Source organism: Schistocerca serialis, chromosome 12 (genome assembly GCF_023864345.2).
Source record: "Schistocerca serialis cubense isolate TAMUIC-IGC-003099 chromosome 12, iqSchSeri2.2, whole genome shotgun sequence".
Taxonomy (NCBI): Eukaryota; Metazoa; Arthropoda; class Insecta; order Orthoptera; family Acrididae; genus Schistocerca; species Schistocerca serialis.
The window spans coordinates 110,496,326-110,522,117 of NC_064649.1; the positions used below are offsets into that span (position 1 = coordinate 110,496,326).

The window sequence follows — 25,792 nt, forward strand, 5'->3', positions numbered from 1 at the left end:
GCTAAAAATATCGTGGAGAATGGGAAGATTACCCCAAAATATAGTACCATACGTCACAAGCGAATAAAAATAAGCAAAGTAGACTACTTTTCGCTCGAACTTTGACTTACTTCAGATACCGTTCGAATAGTAAAAATTGCAGCATTGAGTCTTTGAACAATATCCACAAAGTGGGCTTTTCACGACAGTTTACTATCGATCTGAACACCTAGAATTTTGAACTGTTCAGTTTCACTAATCACATGCCCCTTCTGTAAAATTAAAACATTGGGCTTTCTTGAATTGTGTGTTAGAAACTTTAAACCTGAGTCTTACTGTGATTTTGAGTTAGTTAACTTTCTACAAGCCATGAACATGTCAGGAAATGCACTATTTGAAACCCAGCCATTGTTGCACACAACACCCTTTACTACCAAGCTACTGTCATCAGCAAACAGAAACATTTTAGAGCCACCCGTAATATTAGAGGGCATATCATTTATATAACTAAGAGACAGGAGTGGCCCCAACACTGATCCCAGGGGCACACCCCATTTGACTGCACCCCACTCAGACCCCACATCACAGCCATTCTCAACACTGTGAATAATGACCTTTGGCTGTCTGTTCTTAAAGTAAGAGGTGAACCAACTGTGAGCTGCTCCCTGTACTCCATAATAGTCCAACTTCTGGAGCAATATTTTGTGATCAACAGAATAAAACGCCTTGGTTAAATCAAAAAAGAAGCATAGCGTTCGAAACCTTTTGTTTAATCCATCCAGTACCTCACAGACAAAAGAGAATATAGCAGTTTCAGTTGTTATAGCACTTCTAAATCCATCCTTACATACACAGACTTTTCAATAACTTTAGCGCCGCGCGGGATTAGCCTAGCGGTCTAAGGCGCTGCAGTCATGGACTGTGCGCCTGGTCCCGGCGAAGGTTTGAGTCCTCCCTCGGTGTGTGTTTGACCTTAGGATAATTTAGGTTGATTAGTGTGCAAGCTTAGGGACTGATGACCTTAGCAGTTAAGTCCCATAAGATTTCACACGCATTTGAACATTTTTGAATAACTTTAGCAAACACTGATTGCATAGAAATAGGCGTGAAATGGTCTACATTATCCATTCAGTCCTTTATATACGGTGGCTTTGTAGTGAGTACTTTAATCGTTCAGAAAACTCAAATTTTTTAGAGGAAAAATTACAAATATGGCAAAGTACAGGGCTAACATGTGCAGCACAGCACTGTAATATTCCGCTAGGTACTCCATCATATCAGTGAAAGGCCGTAGTGCTCAGTGATTTAATTACTGACTCAATCTCCCTCTTGTCTGTATCACAGAGGAGTATTTCAGACATCAGTCTCGGAAAGGCATTTTCCAAGGGAGTTATATGATTCCCTTTAGAAACTAAGTTTTTGTTTAATTCACCAGCAATGCTCAGAAAGTGATTGTTAAATACTGTACGTATTTCCAACTTATTAATAATAGAGACTTTTAAACGATTTAGAATTATAGCCCAAATTTTCACGTAGAATCGATCGGTCGTGCTGGTTGTTATTATTCTTGTGTCGGAAACGTACATAAAACACGGATTATACAACTGTTGACAGATCAGCACAGTTTATGTAATCTTTGACCAAAATTTGGCAACTTGGAGTGCATTTTCTGTTGCCCAGGTAAGGGCATCTCCTGTGCAGGTGTTTGGACGCAGTCGACACAGAAGCATATGCTGAACGGTGTGTTCTTCCCTGCAGTCACATTGGGTTTTGTTTTCTTAAGCGTATCCGGACTTTGTCAGGTTAGTCCTTGATCTGCCCACTTCTGATCCCAGCCTAATCGAGGGCTCCCAGATCGTCCAGATCTCGTCGTGACCAGAGGATAGAGATTCTGACAGTCTTTCCTACCCGGAGGGTGGGATGTCTCAGTCATTCATAGCTGCAGCATGGCTTCATCATAAGTGATTGTTAGTTTCTCTGATGTTCTAAGGAAACTTTTCCTTGACGTTAGTCGTTGTGGGCAGGGTCGTTGCCCATGCAAGAGATGCGTTACTTCCTGGTGCAGTTTCGTTCTTTCCCTGGTGGTTCTATTTCTTTTTCCCTGTCTGCCACTATTTCTCTCCGATGATGATGATGATTGGGTATGTAGGGCGCTCGACTGCACAGTCATCAGTGCCCATACAAAGTCCTAATTTTTACACAGTCCAGTTTTTGCACAGTCCAATCTAACCACTGTCACGAATGATGATGATGATGACGATGATGCCGGCCGCAGTGGTCTCGCGGTTCTAGGCGCTCAGTCCGGAACCGCACGACTGCTACGGTCGCAGGTTCGAATCCTGCCTCGGGCATGGATGTGTGTGGTGTCCTTAGGTTAGTTAGGCTTAAGTAGTTCTAAGTTCTAGGGGACTGATGACCACAGATGTTAAGTCCCATAGTGCTCAGAGCCATTTGCACCATTTGATGACGATGATGATGATGAAATGATGAGGCCGACACAAACACCCAGTCCCCGGGCAGAGAAAATCCCCAACCCAGCCGGGAACTGAATATGGACCCGGTGATCCAGAGGCAGCAACGCTAACCGCTAGACCACGAGCTGCAAACTTACGAGTATTTCTCTCCGAACAGGAGGCGATGCAATTCCTGAAAGGTGGTAGATCTGATTTCAAGCAGCCTTTGGTAATTCTGCGTGTGTCGTTTAGGACAATCTCCACCTGTTTGCCACGAGTTGACTTATACGAAACAGGACAGGCATACTCTCCAGTAGAGTAGCATAATGCCATTGCAGAAGTTCGGATCGTTTCAGGCTTGGCTGCCCCACTGTTATCCGGCCAGATTTCTGAGTAGGTTGTTCCTGGTGGAGATTTTTTATTTGAAATTTATGCAGTGTTTTTTGAACATCAGAGATGTGTGAAGTGTTATCCTAGGTATTCCAGAGAGTCACTGTCTACAAACTTAACCCCTGACCTTTCTATCTTTAACTTGGTTTCGCTATTTCTCAGCTGGAAAGCACGCACTTGTGTCTTTGTTGTGTTTGGTTTAATCTGGTTTTGCTATGTAGTATTGAGCCGTGCGTCGCTCGTGTTCCCGCCATCATGTATTTTACTCCCTGTTTTTAACGTACCTCCACCTCACCGCGTTAATTTAAATTACTGCTGTCACCGAGTTGCTGCTTTGCCTGACCGTGAGCGGCGTTAGCAGCACGTATCCATATATCCCCTCTCGGAATACCTTTGGTCGACTGCCATTACTTCCTGGTCATTGTTTGTCATAAGAAGTTCGGGTCGCAAATTCGGGTCTGCCAGTCAGTTGGAACGCGTCTGGAGCGCAGTCCGGACCTGCCAGTCGGGGAGTTGCAAGCAGCACTAGTGCAGTCGGGTTGGAGCAGCAGTGAGGTCTGCGTCGACATGGCTCGCCCCACCATTGCCGCCACGCATCACTTCAGCCGGGCCACGGCCTTGGTTGGTCGTCGGTCGGTCGTCCTACTGGACGACGCGTTTTGGCTCGCCAGTCGTTCATCAGTCGGCTGTGTGTGTGTGTGTGTGTGTGTGTGTGTGTGTGTGTGTGTGTGTGTGTGTGTGAGTGCATCGACTTCGATTTGTCTTCGTGCGTGCTTAGTTACTGTTGGGTGTCGTTCAGGTCTTCGTGCAAGTGTTTCTCTGGTTGTGTGTGTAGATGGTGTTATTTCCATTGACGACTATTTTAAATGTTGTCGGCACCCTGGGGGCAGTCGGTCAATTGCGGCGCACCTGGGAAGCGGTCCAGTCGGCTGGGTCCGCTGAAGGTCCCTGCACAGTGTGGAGTTGTCTGTCCGATCGCTGCGAGCTTCGTGGCTCACCGATCCAGGACGTCAAAGTTGAGTAGTGGTTTCAACTGCCCAAGCCACATCCATTCATGTTGTGTGGTTCGTTTCGGTGGTTCGCTGTTGGGGAGGTTTTCTTGTGAGCAACATCAAGTGTTTGTATTGCTGAAATTTAGCCACCATGTGGTGGAATTAACTGTATTGGTCGAGTACAATTCAAGTGCACCAGTGGAATTTTCTGCCTAGTGGCCGTTAGTGTTCCGGTTACCTGCCCTGGCCATTAACGTAATTTCAGGCAATGTCTTTCCTCACCTGTTGTTGCTGTCCAACACACTGTGTGACAGCTAAATACACATACATATTTGATTGTGGATAATCACGCCCATAACATTTTGTGTTTGGATTCTCATGCACTGATTGGTGGCAAGCAAGTCGTCTGTTGGTCGGTCCGTGGCTGCCCCCTGGTTGGGTTCCGACGGATCAGGTGTAGTTGGGCTCACCACGTGTCTCACCTAAGTGAAGGAGGGCAGACCGACCCCCTGGAGGCTTCTGAGTGCTGTTGCCTTTATTGTCTTTCCTGTCGGTGTTTAACCCTTTCAGACCCGAAATTTTTCTGGAGGAAGAAAAATTTTTATTTATATGGTAGTGGTCTTAGGTGATTTTTTAATGACTTTAGGAGCAAGATTTATACAAAAATATGTACCCGTTTCCAAAACGTACTTTGTTCACTTGGCTTCACTTTAAGGACTAAAGTAACTAATTATGAAATATTCTCTATTGTTATAATTAGTAAAATGATCATTCAATAATTTTCATGTAAAATAAGAACAACGATATTCAATTATATACTGGAATATAGCGAACTATGTATTCTGGTGGTCACAAGTTGCTGAGCGCTGCTACATTGGCCTGCTGATATTTTTATAGTGATGCCCAACGGATGGCAGCATTTGCGCGTGATGAAAAGTGTGTAGCTCAGGTTAGCTTAGGGAACAAGTACTTTTGTTGCAGCTAACAGACTGTAAAAGTTAATGTACACAATTGTAGCCAAAGGGTCTGAAAGCGTTAATTATCTGTTTATAATCTATCATAGCCAATGACAAAAAGAATTTCTTGGTTTTACTGTGTTTGAATTCCGGTAAGTGGATATTTGCTGAATGGTTATTGCCATTGTGCTGTCTTTTCTTTTAGTCCGGTTTCAGATACTTAAAACTTAAGGCTTATGGATATATATATATATATATATTTAATTTTTGCAAAATTATTTGTGGGCCTTCACCTTTGCAACCTTATTCTTAAAATTACCTTTCAAGCTTAAACAATGGGGCTTGGAACCTTATTCTTAAAATTACCTTTCAAGCTTAAACACTGTGGCTTTCTGCTTGTGAAAGGTTATGTCTTATGTTTTATCGTGGGGCTTCTGCCGTTTGTTTTGCATCTTGTTTATATTTGTTTACCCACCCTTGCCTTGAGGCTTTCAGCCTAGCAGTGATACACATTTAATTATTTTATTTGTAATTGTAGCCGTATGTTTTCAGTCACTTGAAATTTACCTTGTTGATTTTTTAGATTTCTTGTGTGGAGGCCTTCAGCAGTGAAGATTTGGAGATTGAAACTTGTAGTTGTAAAAGTTGTGCTATCTGCCGGTTTGGTCGTAAATGTGTTATTAAATTACAATAAATTACATTTTTAAGTTGAAACTGCCCCCAACCGTTTTTGGCCCTTTCTACAACCCTTATCACCTATTCTCCCCAGTGGGTTTACAGGGCGTATAAAGTATGTTGACAGATGTTCAAGAGCATTCTTTAGGGTGATTCCTGATGCATCTAAGTTTGTGCTATCGGTTGGCAGAGTGAGATCATCAGCATCCTGCAGTTGCGGACTATGGGTTGGTCGTTAGTATATACACTGTAGAGTCAAAGAAACTGGTGCATTTGCCTAAAATCGTGTAAGGCTCCCGCTACCTGCTAAAATTGCCACAGCGTGTCGTCGCATGTACTCGACTAATGTCTGAAGCACTGCTAGAGGGAACTGACGCTATCACTGCTGCACTGCCCTCCATAAATCCGTGAGAGTACGAGTGGTGGAGATCTCTGCTGAACAGTTCAAGTTCACGTTTGGGGAGTTTGGTAGCCAGCGGAAGTGTTTAAATTCAAAAGGGTGTTTCTCCAGCCACTCTGTAGCAATTGTGGACGTGTGGGAGGTCGCATTGTCCTGCTGGAAGTGGCCAAGTCCGTCGGAATACGCAGTGGACATGAATGGATGCAACTGATCAGGCAGGGTGCTTACGTACGTGTCACCTGGCAGAGTCGTATCTAGACGTATCAGGGGTACCATATCACTCCAACTGCACACGCCCCACACCTGTACAGAGCCTCCACCAGCTTGAACAGTCCCCTGCTGACATGCAGATTCATGGTACACTAGTGAGTCGACTACAACACCACGTTGAAACTCGCTTAAATCTTGTTAACCTGCCATTGTAGCAGCAGTAACTGATCTAACAACTGCGTCACATACTTATTGCCTTACATAGACGCAGCGTCGTATTCTGCCTGTTTACATACCTCTGTATTTGAATACGCATTCTCATACCATTTCATTCGGCAATTCTACACTTGCATGGATATTCTGGAAATCACATTTAAGTGCCTGGCAGAGGGTTCATCGAACCACAATTCTCTATTATTCCAATCTCGTATAGCACGCGGAAAGAATGAACGCCTATATCTTTCCGTACGAGCACTGATTTCCCTTATTTTATCGTGGTGATCGTTCCTCGCTATGCAGGTCGGTGTCAACAAAATATTTTCCCATTCGGAGGAGAAAGTTGGTGATTGGAATTTCGTGAGAAGATTGCGTCTCACCGAAAAACGTCTTTCTTTTAACGATTTCCAGCCCAAATCCTGCATCATTTCACTGACACTCTCTCCCACATTTCGCGATAATGCAAAACGTGCTGCCTTTCTTTGAACTTTTTCGATGTACTCCGTCAGTCTTATCTGGTAAGGATCCCGCACCGCGCAGCAGTATTCTAAAAGAGGACGGACAAGCGTAGTGTAGGCAGTCTCCTTAGTAGGTCTGTTACATTTTCTTAGTGTCCTGCCAATAAAACGCAGTCTTTGGTTAGCCTTCCCCACAACATTTTCTATGTGTTCCTTCCAGTTTAAGTTGTTCGTGATTGTAATACCTAGGTATTTACTTGAATTTACGGCTTTTACATTAGACTGATTTATCGTGTAACTGAAATTTAACGAGTTCCTTTTAGCACTCATGTGGATGACCTCACACTTTTCGTTATTTAGGGTCAACTGCCACTTTTCGCACCATTGAGATTTCTTTTCTAAATCGTTTTGCAGTTTGTTTTGATCTTCTGATGACTTTATTAGTCGATAAACCACAACGTCATCTGCAAACAACCGAAGGCGGCTGCTCAGATTGTCTCCCAAATCGTTAATACAGATAAGGAACAGCAATGGGCCTAGAACACTACCTTGGGGAACTTCAGAAATCACTACTGTTTTACTCGATGACTTTCCGTCAATTACTATGAACTGTGACCTCTCTGGCATGTAATCACAATTCCAGTCACATAACTGAGACGATATTCCATAAGTACCCAATTTCATTACGAGCCGCTTGTGTGATACAGTGTCAAATGCCTTTCGGAAATCCAGGAATACGGAATCGATCTGATATCCCTTCTCAATAGCATTCAACACTTCATGTGAATAAAGAGCTAGGTGTGATTCACAGGATGTTTATTAAACCCAAGTTGACTCTGTGTGAATAGACCGTTTTCTTCGAGGTAATTCATTATGTTCGCACACAATATGTGTTCCAAAATCCTGTATCGTATCGACGTTAACGATATGGGCCTGTAGTTTAGAGGATTACTCCTACTACCTTTCTTGAATATTGGAGTGACGTGTGCAACTTTCCAGTCTTTGGGTACGGATCTTTCGTCGAGCCAACGGTTGTATATGATTGTTAAGTATGGCGCTAATGCGTCAGCACACTTCGAAAGGAACCTAATTCGTATACAGTTTGGACCAGAAGACTTGCTTTTATTAAGTGATGTAAGTTGCTTCACTACTCCTAGGATATTTACTTCTACGTTGCTCATGTTGGCAGCTGTTCTCGATTCGAATTCTTGAATATTTACTTCGTCTTTTGTGAAGGCATTTCGGAAGGCTGTGTTTAGTAGCTCTGCTTTGGCAGCACTGTCTTCGACAGTATCTCCATTGCTATCGCGCAGAGAAGGCATTGATTGTTTTTTGCCGCTAACATGCTTGACATACTCCCAGAATGTCTGGATTTTCAGCCAGGTTTCGAGACAAAGTTTCGTTGTGGAAACTGCTATAAGAATCTCGCATTGGAGTCGGCGCTAAATTTCGAGTTTCTGTAAAAGATCGTCAATCTTGGGGACTTTGTGTCTGTTGAAATTTGGCACAGAATGGGATTTTCTCTCTGCAGTGGAGTGTGGGCTGAAATGAAACTTCCTGGCAGATTAAAACTGTGTGCTGGACCGAGACTCGAACTTGGGTCCTTTGTCTTTCACGGGCTAGTGCTCTACCATCTGAGCTACCCAAACGCCGGCACGGTAGGTCAGCGTCATCGGTCAGAGAGCCGGTTGGCCTCTTTAATAAAAAAATGAGTGGAAGGATCAACCACAGAACTTGAACAGGATGTCTTGCGACGCCCGTAACGACCAAACATAACGAACAAAATGAAAAAAAAGTGAAAAGTTTAATTAAAAAAAAAAAAAAGTTGTTAGAGCAGTCGCCCGCGAAAGGCAAAGGTCCCGAGTTCGAGTCTCGGTCTGGCACACAGTTTTAATCCGCCAGGAAAGTTTCGTTTTAAATTTGGCATGTTTGTTTCGTTGTTTCTCCAACAGTGTTCTAACCCGTTTTGTGTTCAGTTCAGTGTATATTGAACGGAGCTGGGGTTTACGGACTTCCCTGGCAAAAAGCAATTTTTCTGTAGCCTCCATCAGATGTGCCGCAGTGGATACACCGGTTTCCGTGAAGTTAAGCGCTTTCGGACGTGGGCGGCACTTGGGTGGGTGGCCATCCACGCCGCCATGAGCTGTTGCCATTTTTGTGGGTGCAATCAGTCTCGTGATGCCAATTGAGGAGCTACTCGACCGAATAGTAGCGGCTTCGGTCAAGAATACCATCATAACGACCGGGAGAGCGGTGTGCTGCCGATACGCACCTCCGATCCGCATCCTCCACTGAGGATGACACGGCTGTCCGACGGTCCCGGTAGGCCACTCGTGTATGATTTTCCGCCTTAAAATGAGAGGTGAGGTTGGTAATAGTTCCCCATCTCAAGATGTTCATCGTTATGGAGGATGCCAGCAGCAGCAGAATGCAGTGCGTGGCAGAGGGTGGCTGCCACTCACCTTGCCGACGAACGGCAGGCCCGGCTTGTACAGCCTGCGGACGGCGCGCCCGAAGCGCAGCTCCACGAAGTGCTCCTCGGCCATAGCCACCTCGTCCTCCGGCGCCGACGCCTGCGTCGCCTCACCGCGACCTCCGCCCCCAACACCCCCGCCGCCCTCGTCGCCTCCGCTGCCCCCGGCTCCCAGCCAGGGCGAGGCCGGCGTGCCCAGTGGCCTGGCTGTGCCGCCCCCGGCACCGCCGCCCCCGCCGCCCCCGGCTGCCTCCTGCTGCGGCAGGCTGACGTTGAAGGCGGCCGCCGCCCCCCAGCCGGAGAGACGGCGGTCGTCCGCCTCCAGCTGCAGGTGCCACGTGCCCGTGGGCGCCGCCCCCGAAAGCGGTAGCGAGAAGCTCAGCACGCCTGCAATTGGGATGGCGAAAACAGGGCGCTTAAAACCGATACCGGTATTTCGTTCTGATTAATCAATGTTTCTGTATTTGATTGTTTTCGATATAACAAGTATTTATTATTTGTGACTAATAACCAATTAAAAAAGAAACAAAGATGTCAATGAGACACAACAGCAGTGCCAAAATTTTTCGTTTTTTAAATAATTCGATGATATTATGATATTATGCATCATAATATCATCGAATTGATATGTGAACACAAAATAAGCAGTCTTGCATATGCGGATGACTTAGTTGTGATGGCAGGTTCGATTGAAAGTTCAGATCTAGATCAGAAATGTAAGGACTATGGTATGAAGATTTGCATCTCCAAAACGAAAGTAATGTCAGTGAGAAAGAAATATGAACGGATGGAGTACCAAATAGGAGGAACAAAGTTAGAACAGGTTGACGGTTTCAAGTACTTAGGATGCATATTCTCATAGGATGGTAACATAGTGAAAGAACTGGAAGCGAGGTGTAGCAAAGCTAATGCAGTGAGAGCTCAACTTCGATCTACTCTCTTCTGCAAGAAGGAAGTCAGTACCAAGACTAAGTTATCTGTGCACCGTTCAATCTTTCGACCAACTTTGTTGTATGGGAGCGAGAGCTGGGTGGATTCAGGTTACCTTATCACCAAGGTTGAGGTTACGGATATGAAAGTAGCTAGGATGATTGCAGGTACTAGTAGATGGGAACAATGGCAGGAGGGTGTTCACAATGAGGAAATCAAAGAAAAACTGGAAATGAACTCTATAGATGTAGCAGTCAGGGCGAACAGGCTTAGATGGTGCGGTCATGTTACACACATGGGAGAAGCAAGGTTACCCAAGAGACTCATGGGTTCAACAGTAGAGGGTAGGAGGAGTCGGGGCAGACCAAGGAGAAGGTACCTGGATTCGGTTCAGAATAATTTTGAAGTAATAGGTTTAACATAAAAAAAGGCACCAATGTTTTGTAAGGGGGGCTATGCTCCAGACTGAACGCTGAAAGGCATAATCAGTCTTAAATGATGATGATGCAATAATTCGGTTCCGGGTGGGGTCAGGGATTTTCTCTGCCTCGTCATGACTGGGTGTTGTGTGATGTCCTTAGGTTATTTAGGTTTAAGTAGTCCTAAGTTCTAAGGGACTGATGACCATAGATGTTAAGTCCCATAGTGCTCAGAGGCATGCCAACCACTTTTTTAAAATAAACCTTATTTTTAAAAAAGGAGTAATTTTTATTTGTGGTATTTGCATTGGTTTGTACAATTTTAAACAAAAGAGGGTATATGCATTTGTACTTAATATATATATATTTGATAGTGACCGGGCCAAATAGCTCACGAAATAAGCGTCAAACGAAAAAACTACAAAGAACGAAACTTGTCTGCCAAAACAGGTCGAACGTGGGAAATGTCGTGCAGTCGCAAACTTTTGCACAGTGGTTGAAGGGCGTGCCGTGAACAGCAATGCTAGAAATCCTGACCGTGGAAGCTGAGTGTGGGAGGAGGGATACGTTTGAATAACTCACGAAAACTCGAAAACCGACAACATATTCCAGCACAAATTTTAACTACATTAAATCTGTTGGAAAAGGATCCTGTTCATTCCTTTCATTTTTTATACCTGTAGCGAGCGACAGAATTTGAAAATCTCTAACGTGGTTTATTAAGGCCAGAAACAGAACTGAGGGATGTATAAAACCACATCGCTAGGGGCAGTATTACTAAATTTCCTTCACGTCTAAGGTCACAAATTTTTTTGTCATCAGAGTATCGGTTTCGGCCTCTAATGACCATCTTCAGATCTGTTTTATAAAAACATGTCCTAATGTACCGGAACCATAGTGGCATCGTCAAATGTTAAACACGAAATCAGCACCAGCATCGTAAAATATATAGGGTGATTCACGAAGGTAAGCAAATATTTTAATATGTTATTCTACAAGTAAAACTAAAGGAAAAAGTTCATATAGACGGTTGAATAACTCATGAATAACTCGAAAACCGAGAACGTATTCCGGTACAAATTTTAACTACATTAAATCTCCTGGAAGTTACGGAGTTAAAGCTAATAAAAGATTTTGCCTGAAATTTAGAAACTTCGCTAGTACGAAGCCATCGCAAAACTGTAAGAGATGAAAGTTCTTGTTACTAGTCTGGTGAATCGAATAAAACATGTCCCAGACGTGTATCTGCAGTACTTTTCCGGTAAATACACAGAAGCAAAGATTATTATACAAGTAAATTTGTTTACTTTCCAGTAAGAATGTAGAAACGTTCACGTCATCGTTCGCAACCGTTAGTGAACTGTTTCAGTCGTTTCCTAACTTTTGAAAGGAGTTAGTTTTCTGTATTGTTCAGTGAAAGAACATAATAATAACAGTGTACTTGAGTGAAACCACATAGTAACTGTTGTGGTAACTACTGCAGGTACACGTCTTGGACATGTTTCATTAGATCCACCAGATAAATAACAACATAATAAATGGAAATCGGGCCTTAGTTTAACCTCATACAGTTTTGCGATGGCTTCATATTCGTATTAGCGAAGTTGCTAAATTTTAGGTAAAATCTTTTACTAGCAGTAACTCAGTAATTAAACATTTGCGGACCTATATTTGTACGAACTTTTTTCTTTAGTTTAACTTGTAGAATAACATATTAAAATATTAGCATATCTTCGTGAATCACCCTATATATAAATAACAGCATATGCAAGAGTCATCTTGCCAGCAGCAGGCGTAAAGGTGTTGTGATGTATGACGTTATTACGGCGCGGAGTTTATGAATTGGTTGTGTTTGTAGATGTCGTCTTTTTGTGTTTGATGGCGACCCATGTGTGTGTGTGTGTGTGTGTGTGTGTGTGTGTGTGTGTGTGTTTGGGATGGCCGACCTATTTTGCAGCCCCGAAATTTGTTGGTGGTAGGTAATAGTTTATTGGGTCTATTTTTCTAGAGTTGTAATGTTTCGTGTATTTATTGTGTATCGAATATTAATTTACGTAGGGACGTTTGACTTTTGAATTTTTGAGGTGTTGCGGTTTTGGTTCTGTTTTTCGTAGTTGTTGGTGTTGGATTTTTCGTATGAATAGTTGTGGTTGACCTATACAAGTCAAGGAAAATGACCGATTACAATTTTCGTATAGTTTTATATGTAGGTATTAGTGTTTTGTTATCGTCAGCTGTGGTCAAGGGAAATTTCTGATTCCAGTTTTCGTTGTTTTTGCTGTAGGCGTTGGTGTTTTGGTATCGCCAGCTGCAGTTGACATATATAGGTCAAGGGAAGTTTCAGATTCCTGTATATTTTGTAATTTTTGTTTGTTTCTCATTTTGTGTGTTTTGGGATCGTGGAGTGTTTTTTACTGTTATATTTAGCTTGTCCGCTCCCTAAAACCCCCAATTTCTCGCGGTTGTCCCGCTAGTTTGATTGTAGTTTTGGAGGGAGTTGTTGTTGTCTTATTTATAGGTGTTTTCGTATTTTTTTGCCGTGTGTATGTAGTGACATCATAGGCGCCATATTGGAGACGCTTAGAATAGCCATTTCCGCCATATTGATGACGTCATGGGTCAAAGCAGACGGGTGGAATCGGACACTTCCGTAATCCCGACCATAATGGCGCTGATTTTGTGTTTAACATTAGACGATGCTACTATGGCTCCAGTACATTAGGACATGTTTTTATAGAACAGATATAAAGATGGTCAATGTAGACCGAAACCGGTAGTCTGATGACAAAAAATTTGTGACCACAGACGTAAAGTAATGGAGATTCCATTTCTGGTCACTATTTTATTCGCGACCATTTCGCAGCTTGAGAAATAGTATTGCTCCAGGCACTGATCCCTGTGACTCAGTACTGTACGATATTATTGCTCGATATTGCTGACTGCCTATGGGGTGCTTAACAACTGTGGTACTATTAAGTCGAGATCCAGGACATGTTTTTATGAAATAAATATGAAGATGATCAATATAGACCGAAACTGGTAGTCTGATGACAAAAAATTTGTGACCACAGATGGAAAGTAAAGGAAATACACTCCTGGAAATTGAAATAAGAACACCGTGAATTCACTGTCCCAGGAAGGGGAAACTTTATTGACACATTCCTGGGGTCAGATACATCACATGATCACACTGACAGAACCACAGGCACATAGACACAGGCAACAGAGCATGCACAATGTCGGCACTAGTACAGTGTATATCCACCTTTCGCAGCAATGCAGGCTGCTATTCTCCCATGGAGACGATCGTAGAGATGCTGGATGTAGTCCTGTGGAACGGCTTGCCATGCCATTTCCACCTGGCGCTTCAGTTGGACCAGCGTTCGTGCTGGACGTGCAGACCGCGTGAGACGACGCTTCATCCAGTCCCAAACATGCTCAATGGGGGACAGATCTGGAGATCTTGCTGGCCAGGGTAGTTGACTTACACCTTCTAGAGCACGTTGGGTGGCACGGGATACATGCGGACGTGCATTGTCCTGTTGGAACAGCAAGTTCCCTTGCCGGTCTAGGAATGGTAGAACGATGGGTTCGATGACGGTTTGGATGTACCGTGCACTATTCAGTGTCCCCTCGACGATCACCAGTGGTGTACGGCCAGTGTAGGAGATCGCTCCCCACACCATGATGCCGGGTGTTGGCCCTGTGTGCCTCGGTCGTATGCAGTCCTGATTGTGGCGCTCACCTGCTCGGCGCCAAACACGCATACGACCATCATTGGCACCAAGGTAGAAGCGACTCTCATCGCTGAAGACGACACGTCTCCATTCGTCCCTCCATTCACGCCTGTCGCGACACCACTGGAGGCGGGCTGCACAATGTTGGGGCGTGAGCGGAAGATGGCCTAACGGTGTGTGGGACTGTAGCCCAGCTTCATGGAGACGGTTGCGAATGGTCCTCGCCGATACCCCAGGTGCAACAGTGTCCCTAATTTGCTGGGAAGTGGCGGTGCGGTCCCCTATGGCACTGCGTAGGATCCTACGGTCTTGGCGTGCATCCGTGCGTCACTGCGGTCCGGTCCCAGGTCGACAGGCACGTGCACCTTCCGCCGACCACTGGCGACAACATCGATGTACTGTGGAGACCTCACGCCCCACGTGTTGAGCAATTCGGCGGTACGTCCACCCGGCCTCCCGCATGCCCACTATACGCCCTCGCTCAAAGTCCGTCAACTGCACATACGGTTCACGTCCATGCTATCGCGGCATGCTACCAGTGTTAAAGACTGCGATGGAGCTCCGTATGCCACGGCAAACTGGCTGACACTGACGGTGGCGGTGCACAAATGCTGCGCAGCTAGCGCCATTCGACAGCCAACACCGCGGTTCCTGGTGTGTCCGCTGTGCCGTGCGTGTGATCATTGCTTATACAGCCCTCTCGCAGTGTCCGGAGCAAGTATGGTGGGTCTGACACACCTGTGTCAATGTGTTCTTTTTTCCATTTCCAGGAGTGTATATTCCATTTCGGGTCACTCTTTTATTCGCGACCATTTAGCAGCTTGAGAAATAGTATTGGTCCAGTCACTGATCCTTGAGGTATGCTCCACTTAATTGTGCCACAGTACTGTACGATATTATTGCTCGATATTGCTGACTGTCTGTGGGCTACTTGACCACTGTGGCACTACTAAGTCGAGATCCAGGACATGTTTTTTTTATAAAACAGATATGAAGATGGTCAATATAGACTGAAATTGGTAGTCTGACGACAAAAAATTTGTGACCACTGATGTGAAGTAAAGGAAATATATTCCATTTCGGGTCACTCTTTTATTCGCGACCATTTCGCAGGTTGAGAAATAGTATTGGTCCAGTCACTGATCCCTGAAGTACACTCCACTTAATTGTGCCTCAGTACTGTACGATTTTATTGATGTTGCTGACTGTCTGTGAGCTGCTTGACAACTGTGACACTACTAAGTCGAGATCCAGGACATGTTTTTTACAAAACAGATATGAGGATAGTCAATACAGACCGAAATTGGTAGTTTGATGACGAAAAATTTGTGACCACAGACGTAAAGTAAAGGAAATATATTCCATTACTGGTCACTATTTTATTCGCGACCATTGCGCAGCTTGAGAAATAGTATTGGTCCAGTCACTGATCCCTGAGGTACCCTTCGCTTAATTGTGTCCCAGTACTGTACGATATTATTGCTCGATATTGCTGACTGTCTGTGAGCTGCTTGACAGCTGTGACACTACTAAGTCGAGATCCAGGACCTGTTTTTTACAAAACTGATATGATGATGGTCAATATAGACCGAAATTGGTAGTCTGCTGACAAAAAATTTGTGACCACAGACGTAAAGTAAAGGAAATATATTCCATTTTTGGTCACTATTTTATTAACGACCATTTCGCAGCTTGAGAAATAGTATTGGTCCAGGCACTGATCCCTGAGGTACCCTATACTTAATTGTGCCTCAGTACTGTACGATATTATTGCCCGATATTGCTGAATTTCTCTGGGCTGCTTGACACCTGTGGCACTACTAAGTCGGGATCCAGTGACGAGGCGCTGACAGGTGGAGCCGACTAAACGTCTGTGCTGGAGAGAGAAAGAGAAGTACTCACCATGTCCGAGGCTGACTTGCGGCCACCGCGCCACGCAGTTTCCGGCGGGGTCCCTGACGCAGACGCTGCCCGCCGCTCCGGAGGGAAGTCGCAGTGATTGGTCCAGCGCCAGCACCCAGAAGTGCACTGCAGCAAAAAGAAAAAGCCTCACAATACAGTCACACACAGTTGCAAACGTATGTGCCAACTGTGGACGAACTTGCCCAGCATCGACACAAGCAGTGCAGGACAAAGAGCAAATCTTGCGAACCATGGATGAAGGGTATCAGACGGATGCCATATTCCTTGACTTCCGGAAAGCGTTTGACTCTGTGCACCACTGCAGACTCCTAACTAAGATACAAGCATATGGTATTGGTTCCCAAATATGTTAGAGGATCGAAGACTTCTTAAATAATAGAACCCAGTACGTTGTACTCGAGGATGAGTGTTCATCGGAGGTGAGGTTATCATCTGGAGTGCCCCAGGTAAGTGTGGCACGTCCGCTGTTTTCTATCTACATAAATGATCTTTTGGATAGGGTGGATAGCAATGTGCGGCTGTTTGCTGATGATGCTGTGGTGCACGGGAAGGTGTCGTCGTTGAGTGACTGTAGGAGGATACAAGATGACTTGGACAGGATTTGTGATTGGTGTAAAGAATGGCAGCTATGTCTAAATATACATGAATGTAAATTAATGCAGATGAACAGGAAAAAGAATCCCATAATGTTTGAATACTCCATTAGTAGTGTAGCGCTTGACACAGCCACGTCGATTAAATATTTGGGCGTAATTTTGCAGAGCGATGTGAAGTGGGACAAGCATGTAATGGCAGTTGTGGGGAAGGCGGATAGTCGTCTTCGGTTCGTTGGTAGAATTTTGGGAAGATGTGGTTCATCTGTAAAGGAGACCGCTTATAAAACACAAATACGACCTATTCTTGAGTACTGCTCGAGCGTTTGGGATCCCTATCAGGTCGGATTGAGGGAGGACATAGAACCAATTCAGAGGCGGGCTGCTAGATTTGTTACTGGTAGGATTGATCATCACGCGAGTGTTACGGAAATGCTTCAGGAACTCGGGTGGGAGTCTCTGGAGGAAAGGAGGCGTTCTTTTCGTGGATCGCTACTGAGGAAATTTAGAGAACCAGCATTTGAAGCTGACTGCAGTACAATTTTACTGCCGCCAACTTATATTTAGCGGAAAGACCACAAAGATAAGATAAGAGAGATTAGGGCTCGTACAGAGGCATATAGGCAGTCATTTTTCCCTCGTTCTGTTTGGGAGTGGAACAGGGAGAGAAGATGCTAGTTGTGGTACGAGGTACCCTCCGCCACGCACCGTATGGTGGATTGCGGAGTATGTATGTAAATGTAGATGTAGATGTAGAAATTCTTTCACTTTCACCAATGACTTAGTGAGCATTGGACAAACAATGTACTGTATCATTTATTTACACGTCTAGTTCCATAAGACCAAATTGAGGAGCAAACCTCCAAGTTCTTGGAATGTGCCAGTACATGAAATTATAACATAAAACTAATAAAAGATAAAACAAAACGTTTTTGAACCCAAAAAAGGCCAATCGATAAGTTTAAGTAAACGCAATGAACAATATATGAGGGTCACTCCAAAAGAAATGCATACTATTTTTGTAAAAATACAGTTTTCATTGTGCATGTGTGAAAGTTTTACAGCGTGTAGATACATCCTTCCCGCTTGTTTTCAAACTTAGTTCAACCTGTTCCCGTGAGTGGTGCCGTCACAGCATGTCTTCAAGATGGCCGCTACACTTCACGTTCGTTAGAAGCAACGCGCTGTCAGAGTTCATGTGCTGTGAAAACGAGACAGTGGGAATCATCCACAAGAGGTTGAAAAAGGTGTACGGAGATGCTGCTGTCGATCGCAGTACAGTTAGTCGGTGGGCAAGCAGGTCACGTGATGAAAGCGGGCACAGCAATACTGAGGATTGTCCTCGCAGCGGCAGGCCTCGTACTGCACACACTCCAGACAATGTGCAGAGAGTTAACGAATTGGTGACTGCTGACAGACGTGTCACAGTGAACGAATTGTCACGCTACGTTGGGATAGGGGAAGGAAGTGTTTGCAGAATACTGACAGTGTTGGTTGAAAAAAGGTTTGTGCCAGGTGGGTGCCCAGGATGTTGACAGTGGCTCACAAAGAAACAAGAAAAACGGTATGCAGCGAACTTTTGGAACAGTACGAGATTGGTGGAGATGAATTTCTTGGAAGAATTGTGACAGGTGATGAAACTCGGTTCCATCACTTTTCACCAGAGGCGAAGAGGCAATCAATGGAGTGGCATCATGCAAATTCACCCAAGAAAGAAAAAAAATTCAAAACCACACCTTCTGCTGGAGAAGTTATGGCTACCGTGTTTTTCGATTCCGAAGGACTTTTGCTTGTGGACATCGTGCCAAGTGGAACCACCATAAATTCTGATCCATATGTGACGAGAACAGCGAGAAACTTAACATGAGGATTGATGGTCACGAAGCCAATGAAGTTAATGAATTCTGCTACCTAGGCAGTAAAATAACCAATGACGGACAGAGCAAAGAGGACATCAAAAGCAGACTCGCTATGGCAAAAAAGGCATTTCAGGCCAAGAGAAGTCTACTAATATCAAATACCGGCCTTAATTTGAGGAAGAAATTTCTGAGGATGTACGTCTGGAGTACAGCATTGTATGGTAGTGAAACATGGACTGTGGGAAAACCGGAACAGAAGAGAATCGAAGCATTTGAGATGTGGTGCTATAGACGAATGTTGAAAATTAGGTGGACGGATAAGGTAAGCAATGAGGAGGTTCTACGCAGAATCAGAGAGGAAAGGAATATATGTAAAACACTGATAAGGAGAAGGGATAGGATGATAGGACATCTGCTAAGACATGAGGGAATGACTTCCGTGGTACTAGAGGGAGCTGTAGAGGGCAAAAACTGTAGAGGAAGAGAGAGATCGGAATACGTCAAGCAAATAATTGGGGACGTAGGTTGCAAGTGCTACTCTGAGATGAAGAGGTTACCACAGGAAAGGAATTCGTGGCCGGCCGCATCAAACCAGTCAGTAGACTGATGACCAAAAAAAAAAAAAAAAATGTGACGACACTGAAGAAACTTCAAGCTCGACTGTGTCGTGTTCGACCACATCTGCAAAAGCAGGATATTTTGCTGTTGCCCGACAATGCACGGCCACTTGTCAGTCAAAAAACCGTGGAAGCGATCACAAAACTCGGATGGACAACACTGAAACACCCGCCTTACAGTCCTGACCTGGCTCAATGTGAGTATCATCTGTTCGGGAAACTGAAAGATTCTCTTCGTGGAACAAGGTTTGCAACTGATGACTCCCTTGTGCACGCTGCCAAACAGTGGCTCTAACAGGTTGGTCCAGAATTTTACCGTGCGGGTATACAGGCGCTGGTTCTAAGATGGTGTAAGACAGTTGAGAGGGATGGAAATTATGTGGAGAAGAGAAAATATTGTTCCTAAAGAATGTATCTACACACTGTAAAACTTTCAAACATATAGAATAAAAGATGTTTTAAAAAAAATAGTTTGCATTTCTTTTGGATTGACCCTCATAACATAGGAATCAGTTTAATTTTTCAAGGAACTCCTCAACAGAATAGGAGTGACCCAAGAAGAAACTCTTCAGTTTCGATTTGAAAGCGCGTGGATTTATGCTCAGATTTTTGAATTCTAGTGGTAGCTTATTTCAGATGGGTGTAGCAGTATACCGCACACCTTTCTGCACAAAAGTCAAGGAAGTGCGATCCAATTGCTGATTGGATTTCTGCTTTCTAGTAACTGAGTGAAAGATGCTAATTCTTGGGAATGAGCTGATATTGTTAACAAGAAACGACAGTAAAGTATATGTATATTGAGAGGCCAATGTCAGAATACCCAGACTAATGAACAGGGGTCACAAGAGATTCGCGAACTAACACCACTTATTGCCCGAATCGCCTGTTTCTGTGCCAAAGATATCCGTTGAGAATGGGAAGAGTTTCCCCAATATATAACACCATACGTTATAAGCGAACCAAAATAAGCAAAGTAGACTACTTTTCGTGTCGAACTATCACTTACTTCAGATACCGTTTGAATAGTAAAAATGGCAGCATTAGGTCTTTGAACAAGATTGTGAAATGGGCTTTCCACGACAGTTTACTATCTATCTGAACATCCAGAAATATCAACCGTTCAGTTTCAATAATCATATGCCAATGTGTTAAATTGTGTGTTGGAAAGTGTAGAAACTGAGTCTTACTGTGATTTAGTGTCAGTTTATTTTCTTCAAGCCATGAACTTATGTCATGAACCACACTACTGGAAACAGAGCCAGTGTTGTACAGAACGTCCTTTACTCCTAGGCTAGTGTCATCAGCAAACAGAAATATGTTAGTTACCTGTAATATTAGAGTGCATATCATTTATATAGATAAGGAACAGAGTGGCCCCAACACTGATCCCTGGGACACCCACCCATTTGACTGCACCGCACTCAGAGCCCACATCACAGCCATTCTCAACACTGTGTATAATGACCTTTTGTTGCTTGTTATTAAAGTAAGAGGTAAAACAACTATGAGCTGCTCCCTGTATTCCATAATGGCCAGTCTTCTGGAGCAATATTTTGTAATCAACAGAATAAAACGCATCAGTTAAATCAAGAAATACGTCCAGCGTTTGAAATCTTTTGTTTAGCCCATCCAGTACCTCACAGAGAAAAGAGAATATTTTCAGTTGTTAAACCACTTCTAAAGCCAAATTGTACATTTCATAGCAAATTATGTGATATAAAATGATCAATTATCCCCACATACACAGTCTTGTCAACACCTTTAGCAAACACTAATGGCATATAAATTGGTCTAAAATTGCCTAAATTATCCCTTTCTCCCTTTTTATAATGTGGGTTTAATTCTGAGTACTTTGATCGTTCAGGGAACTTACCAATCGTAAAGGAAAAATTACAAAAAAGGCTAACTACTGAGCTAATATATGCAGCACAGACTTTAATATTCTGCTAGGCACTCCATCACGTCCATGAGAGGCCTTAGTCTTTAATGATTCAATTATTGATCCAGTCTCCCCCAGTCAGTATCGCACAGAAGTATTTCAGACATCAATCTCAGAAAGGCTTTTTCTAAGGGATTTGTACGATTCTCTGTAGAAACTAAGTTTTTATTTAATTCACCAGCAATGCTCAGTAAATGATTGTTAAATACTGTCCAACATGGAGACTATATCGTTATCTACATGCGGATCTTTTGAAACACAAACAACAGGGACACTTTTGTGACACTTGAAGTTTCCCTGGCTGATATGTTGTAAATAGTGTTCACGGGTTTAGCGCCGGATAACGTTGTGCAAATTCCACAATACTTCCTTCGAGCAACTATCGGACATTTTACATTTTCAGGTGGCTGAATTTTGCTGGTGGCGGTATCCTCAAGTTGACGCCCCTGTAAACCGAACACGTGCGTGAAGAAAGTGCAGACGCGGATATCATGCATGCGCAATTATTTGCGGGTAGTTGGCACGGTACTCAAATGCCCTCTGCCGAAAATCGCAGAAAATCTGAAGTAGTGGAGATCTCTTCTCAACAGCAGGTTCCAAGGCATCCTAGATATGCTCAATAATGTTCATGTCTGGGGAGTTTGGTGGCCAGCGGAAGTGTTTAAACTCAGGAGAATCTTCCTGGAGCCACTCTGTAGCAGTTCTGGACGTGTGGGGTGTCGCATTGTTCTGCTGAAATTGCCCAAGGCCGTCAGTATGCACAGTGGACACAAATGGATTGAGGTGATCAGACAGGATGCTTACGTACTTGTAACCTGTCAGAGTCGTATCTAGACGTCTCAACGGTCCCATATCACTCCAACTGCTCACGCCCCACACCATTACAAAGCCTGCACCAACTTGAACAGTCCTGTGCTGAACTCTAGGTCCATGGAGTCAAGAGATTGTGTCCATACCTATACACGTCCATCCGCTCGATACAATTTGAATCGAGACTCGTCCCACCAGGCAACATATATCCAGTCATCAACAGTGCAGTGTCGCTGTTTCCGGGCCCAGTCCAGGTGTAAAGCTGTGTATCGCGCAGTCATCAAGAGTACACGTTTGGGCCTTCGGCTCCGACAGCCCGTATCGATGATGTTCTGTTGAATAGTTCGCACGCTGACACCTGTTTATGTCCCGCATTGATACCTGCTGCAATGTGCGGAAGGGTTGCACTTGTGTCACTTTGAACGATTCTATTCAGTCGTCGTTGGTCCCATTCTTTAAGGATTTTCTTCTAGCCGCAGCGATGTCGGAGACTTGATGTTTTACCGGATTTCTGATAATCACGAGACACTCGTGAAACTGTCGTGCGGGGAAATCCACACTTCATCGCTTCTTCGGAAATGCTGTGTCGATCGCTCGTTCGGCGACTATAACACCACGTTCAAACTCACGTAAATCTAGACAGCCTGTCATTGCAGCAGCAATAACTGTTCTAACAACTGCGCTGGACACGTATTTCTTTTTTTTCCTTTTTGGCGTTTAACGGTTTTAGTTGCTATGTTCCCGAAAGTCTTTGTCGAGTCAGGTAGTCGGAGATGTAAGGGCGTTCAGGAACATAATAACTAAAATGTGCTCAAGAGAATCTGAGGATTGCTGCACGGTAAGCCGTGTCATAATAAACAAATATTATTGCGATCTTGACAGTCGTTTTAACCAAACACCAGATTGCTGCGCTCCACGGACAGTGTCGTCCAAATTAAGATTTCTACCACACCTACATCTACGTCTACATTTACGCAAGCCACCCAACGGTGTGTCGCGGAGGGCACTTTACGTGCCACTGTCATTACCTCCCTTTCCTGTTCCACTCGCGTATGGTTCGTGGGAAGAACGACTGCCGGAAAGCCTCCGTGCGCGCTCGAATCTCTCCAATTTTACATTCGTGACCTCCTCGGGAGGCATAAGTAGGGGGAAGCAATATATTCGATACCTCATCCAGAAACGCGCCCTCTCGAAACCTGGACAGCAAGCAACACCGCGATGCAGAGCGCCACTCTTGCAGTGTCTGCCACTTGAGTTTCCTAAACATCTCCAGTGGTTAGCAAACTGGACTCGCATTCGGGAGGACGACGTTTCAATCCCGTCTCCGGCCATCCTGAGTTAGGTTTTCCGTGATTTCCCTAAATCGCTTCAGGCAAATGCCGGGATGGTTCCTTTGAAAGGGCACGGCCGATTTCCTTCCCCATCCTTCCCTCACCCGAGCTTGCGCACCGTCTCTAATGACCTCGTTGTTGACGGGACGTTAAACACTAATATCCTCCTCCTCCTAAACATCTCAGTAACGCTATCACGCTTAACAAATAACCCTGTGACGAAACGCGCCGCTCTTCTTTGGATCTACTCTATCTCCTCTGTCAACCCGACCTGGTACGAATCCCACACTGATGAGCAATACTCAACTATAGTTCGAACGAGTGTTTTGTAAGCCACCTCCTTTGTCGATGGACTACATTTTCTAAGGACTCTCCCAACGAATCTCAACCTGGCACCCGCCTTACCAACAATTAATTTTATATGACCATTCCACTTGAAATCGTTCCGTACGCGTACTCCGAGATATTTTACAGAAGTAACTACTACCAGTGTTTGTTCCGCTATCATATAATCATACAATAAAGGATCCTTCTTTCTAGGTATGCGCAATAAATTACATTTGTCTACGTTAAGGGTCAGTTGCCACTACCTGCACCAAGTGCCTATCCGCTGCAGATCTTCCTGCATTTCGCTACAATTTTCTAATGCTGCAACTTCTCTGTATAGTACAGCATCATCCGCGAAAAGCTGCATGGAACTTCCGACACTATCTACTAGGTCATTTATGTGGTGTCACCGCCAGACACCACACTTGCTAGGTGGTAGCTTTTAAATCGGCCGCGGTCCGCTAGTATACGACGGACCCGCGTGTCGCCACTGTCAGTAATTGCAGACCGAGCGCCGCCACACGGCAGGTCTAGAGAGATGTACTGGCACTCGCCCCAGTTGTACAGCCGACGTTCATAGCAAAGCTTCACTGACAACTACGCTCTCATTTCCCGAGACGATAGTTAGCATAGCCTTCAGCTACATTTGGTACGACCTAGCAAGGCGCCGTATTCAGTTGATAATATTATGACGCATGTACCGTAACGAGAAATGTTCTACAATTGTGGATTAAAGTTAAGTATTACATCATCTACGTACTTTATTTGCAATTCTCAAGATATTCTCCTGTTCCAGACCTCACGCCAGTCAGCGTGTAATTAAACGCGTGCATTTCGGCCTCCTCTAGAAAAACAGTGTTGGCTCTTCTGCCAACACTACAATTTATACGCTACTGGCCATTAAAATTGCTGCACCAAGAAGAAATGCAGATGATAAACCGGTATTCATTGGACAAATATATTATACTAGAACTGACATGTGATTGCATTTTCACGCAATTTGGGTGCATAAATGTTGAGAAATCAGTACCCACAACAACCACCTCTGGCCGTAATAACGGCCTTGATACGCTTGAGGATTGAGTCAAACAGAGCTTGGATGGCGTGTACAGGTATAGTTGCGGATGCAGGTTGGACACGATAACACAGTTCATCAAGAGTAGTGACTGGTGTATTGTCACGAGCCAGTTGCTCGGCCACTATTGACGAGACGTTTTCAGTTGGTGAGAGATCTGGAGAATGTGCTGGTCAGGGCAGCAGTCGAACGTTTTCTGTATCCAGAAAGGCCCGTACAGGACCTGCAACATGCGGTCGTGCATTATCCTGCTGAAATGTAGGGTTTCGCACGTATCGAATGAACGTTAGAGCAACGGGGCGTAACACATCTGAAATGTAACGTCCACTGTTGAAAGCGCCGTCAATGCAAACAAGAGGTGACCGAGACGTGTAACCAATGGCACCCCATACCATCACGCCGGGTGATACGCCAGTATGGCGATGACGAATACACGCTTCCAATGTGCGTTCACCGCGATGTCGCCATACACGGATGCCACCGTCATGATGCTGTAAACAGAACCTGGATTCATCCGAAAAAATGATTTGCCATTCGTGCATCCAGGTTCGTCGTTGAGTACACCATCGCAGGCGCTCCTGTCTGTGATACAGCGTCAAGGGTAACCGCAGCCACGGTCTCCGAACTGATAGTCCATGCTGCTGCAAACGTCGTCGAACTGTTCGTGCAGATGGCTGTTGTCTTGGAAACGTCCCCATCTATTGACTCAGAGATCGAGACATGGCTGCACGATCCGTTACAGCCATGCGGATAAGATGCCAGTCATCTCGACTGCTAGTGATACGAGGCCGTTGGGATCCAGCACGGCGTTCCGTATGACCCTATTAAACCCAACGATTCCGTATTCTGCTAACCGTCATTGGATCTCGACTAACGCCATCAGCAATGTCGCGATTCGATAAAGCGCAATCGCGATAGGCTACAATCCGACTTTTATCGAAGTCGGAAACGTGATAGTACGCATTTCTCCTCCTTACACGAGGCATCACAACAACGTTTCGCCAGGCAACGCCGGTCAACTGCTGTTTGC

The 25,792-nt window shown here is 44.6% G+C and overlaps 1 protein-coding gene across 1 annotated transcript in view; it reads right to left on the reverse strand.

Annotated features, from left to right (window-relative positions):
* LOC126427975 (C3 and PZP-like alpha-2-macroglobulin domain-containing protein 8) overlaps nt 1-25,792 on the reverse strand; it is an 829,074-nt gene that overhangs the window by 284,889 nt on the left and 518,393 nt on the right. The window contains exons 5-6 of the mRNA XM_050089861.1: nt 16,191-16,316; nt 9,192-9,589 (exon numbers count right to left, since the gene is read on the reverse strand). Of these exons, the coding sequence (XP_049945818.1) occupies nt 9,192-9,589; nt 16,191-16,316 (524 nt within the window). The remainder of the gene's footprint in view (nt 1-9,191; nt 9,590-16,190; nt 16,317-25,792) is intronic.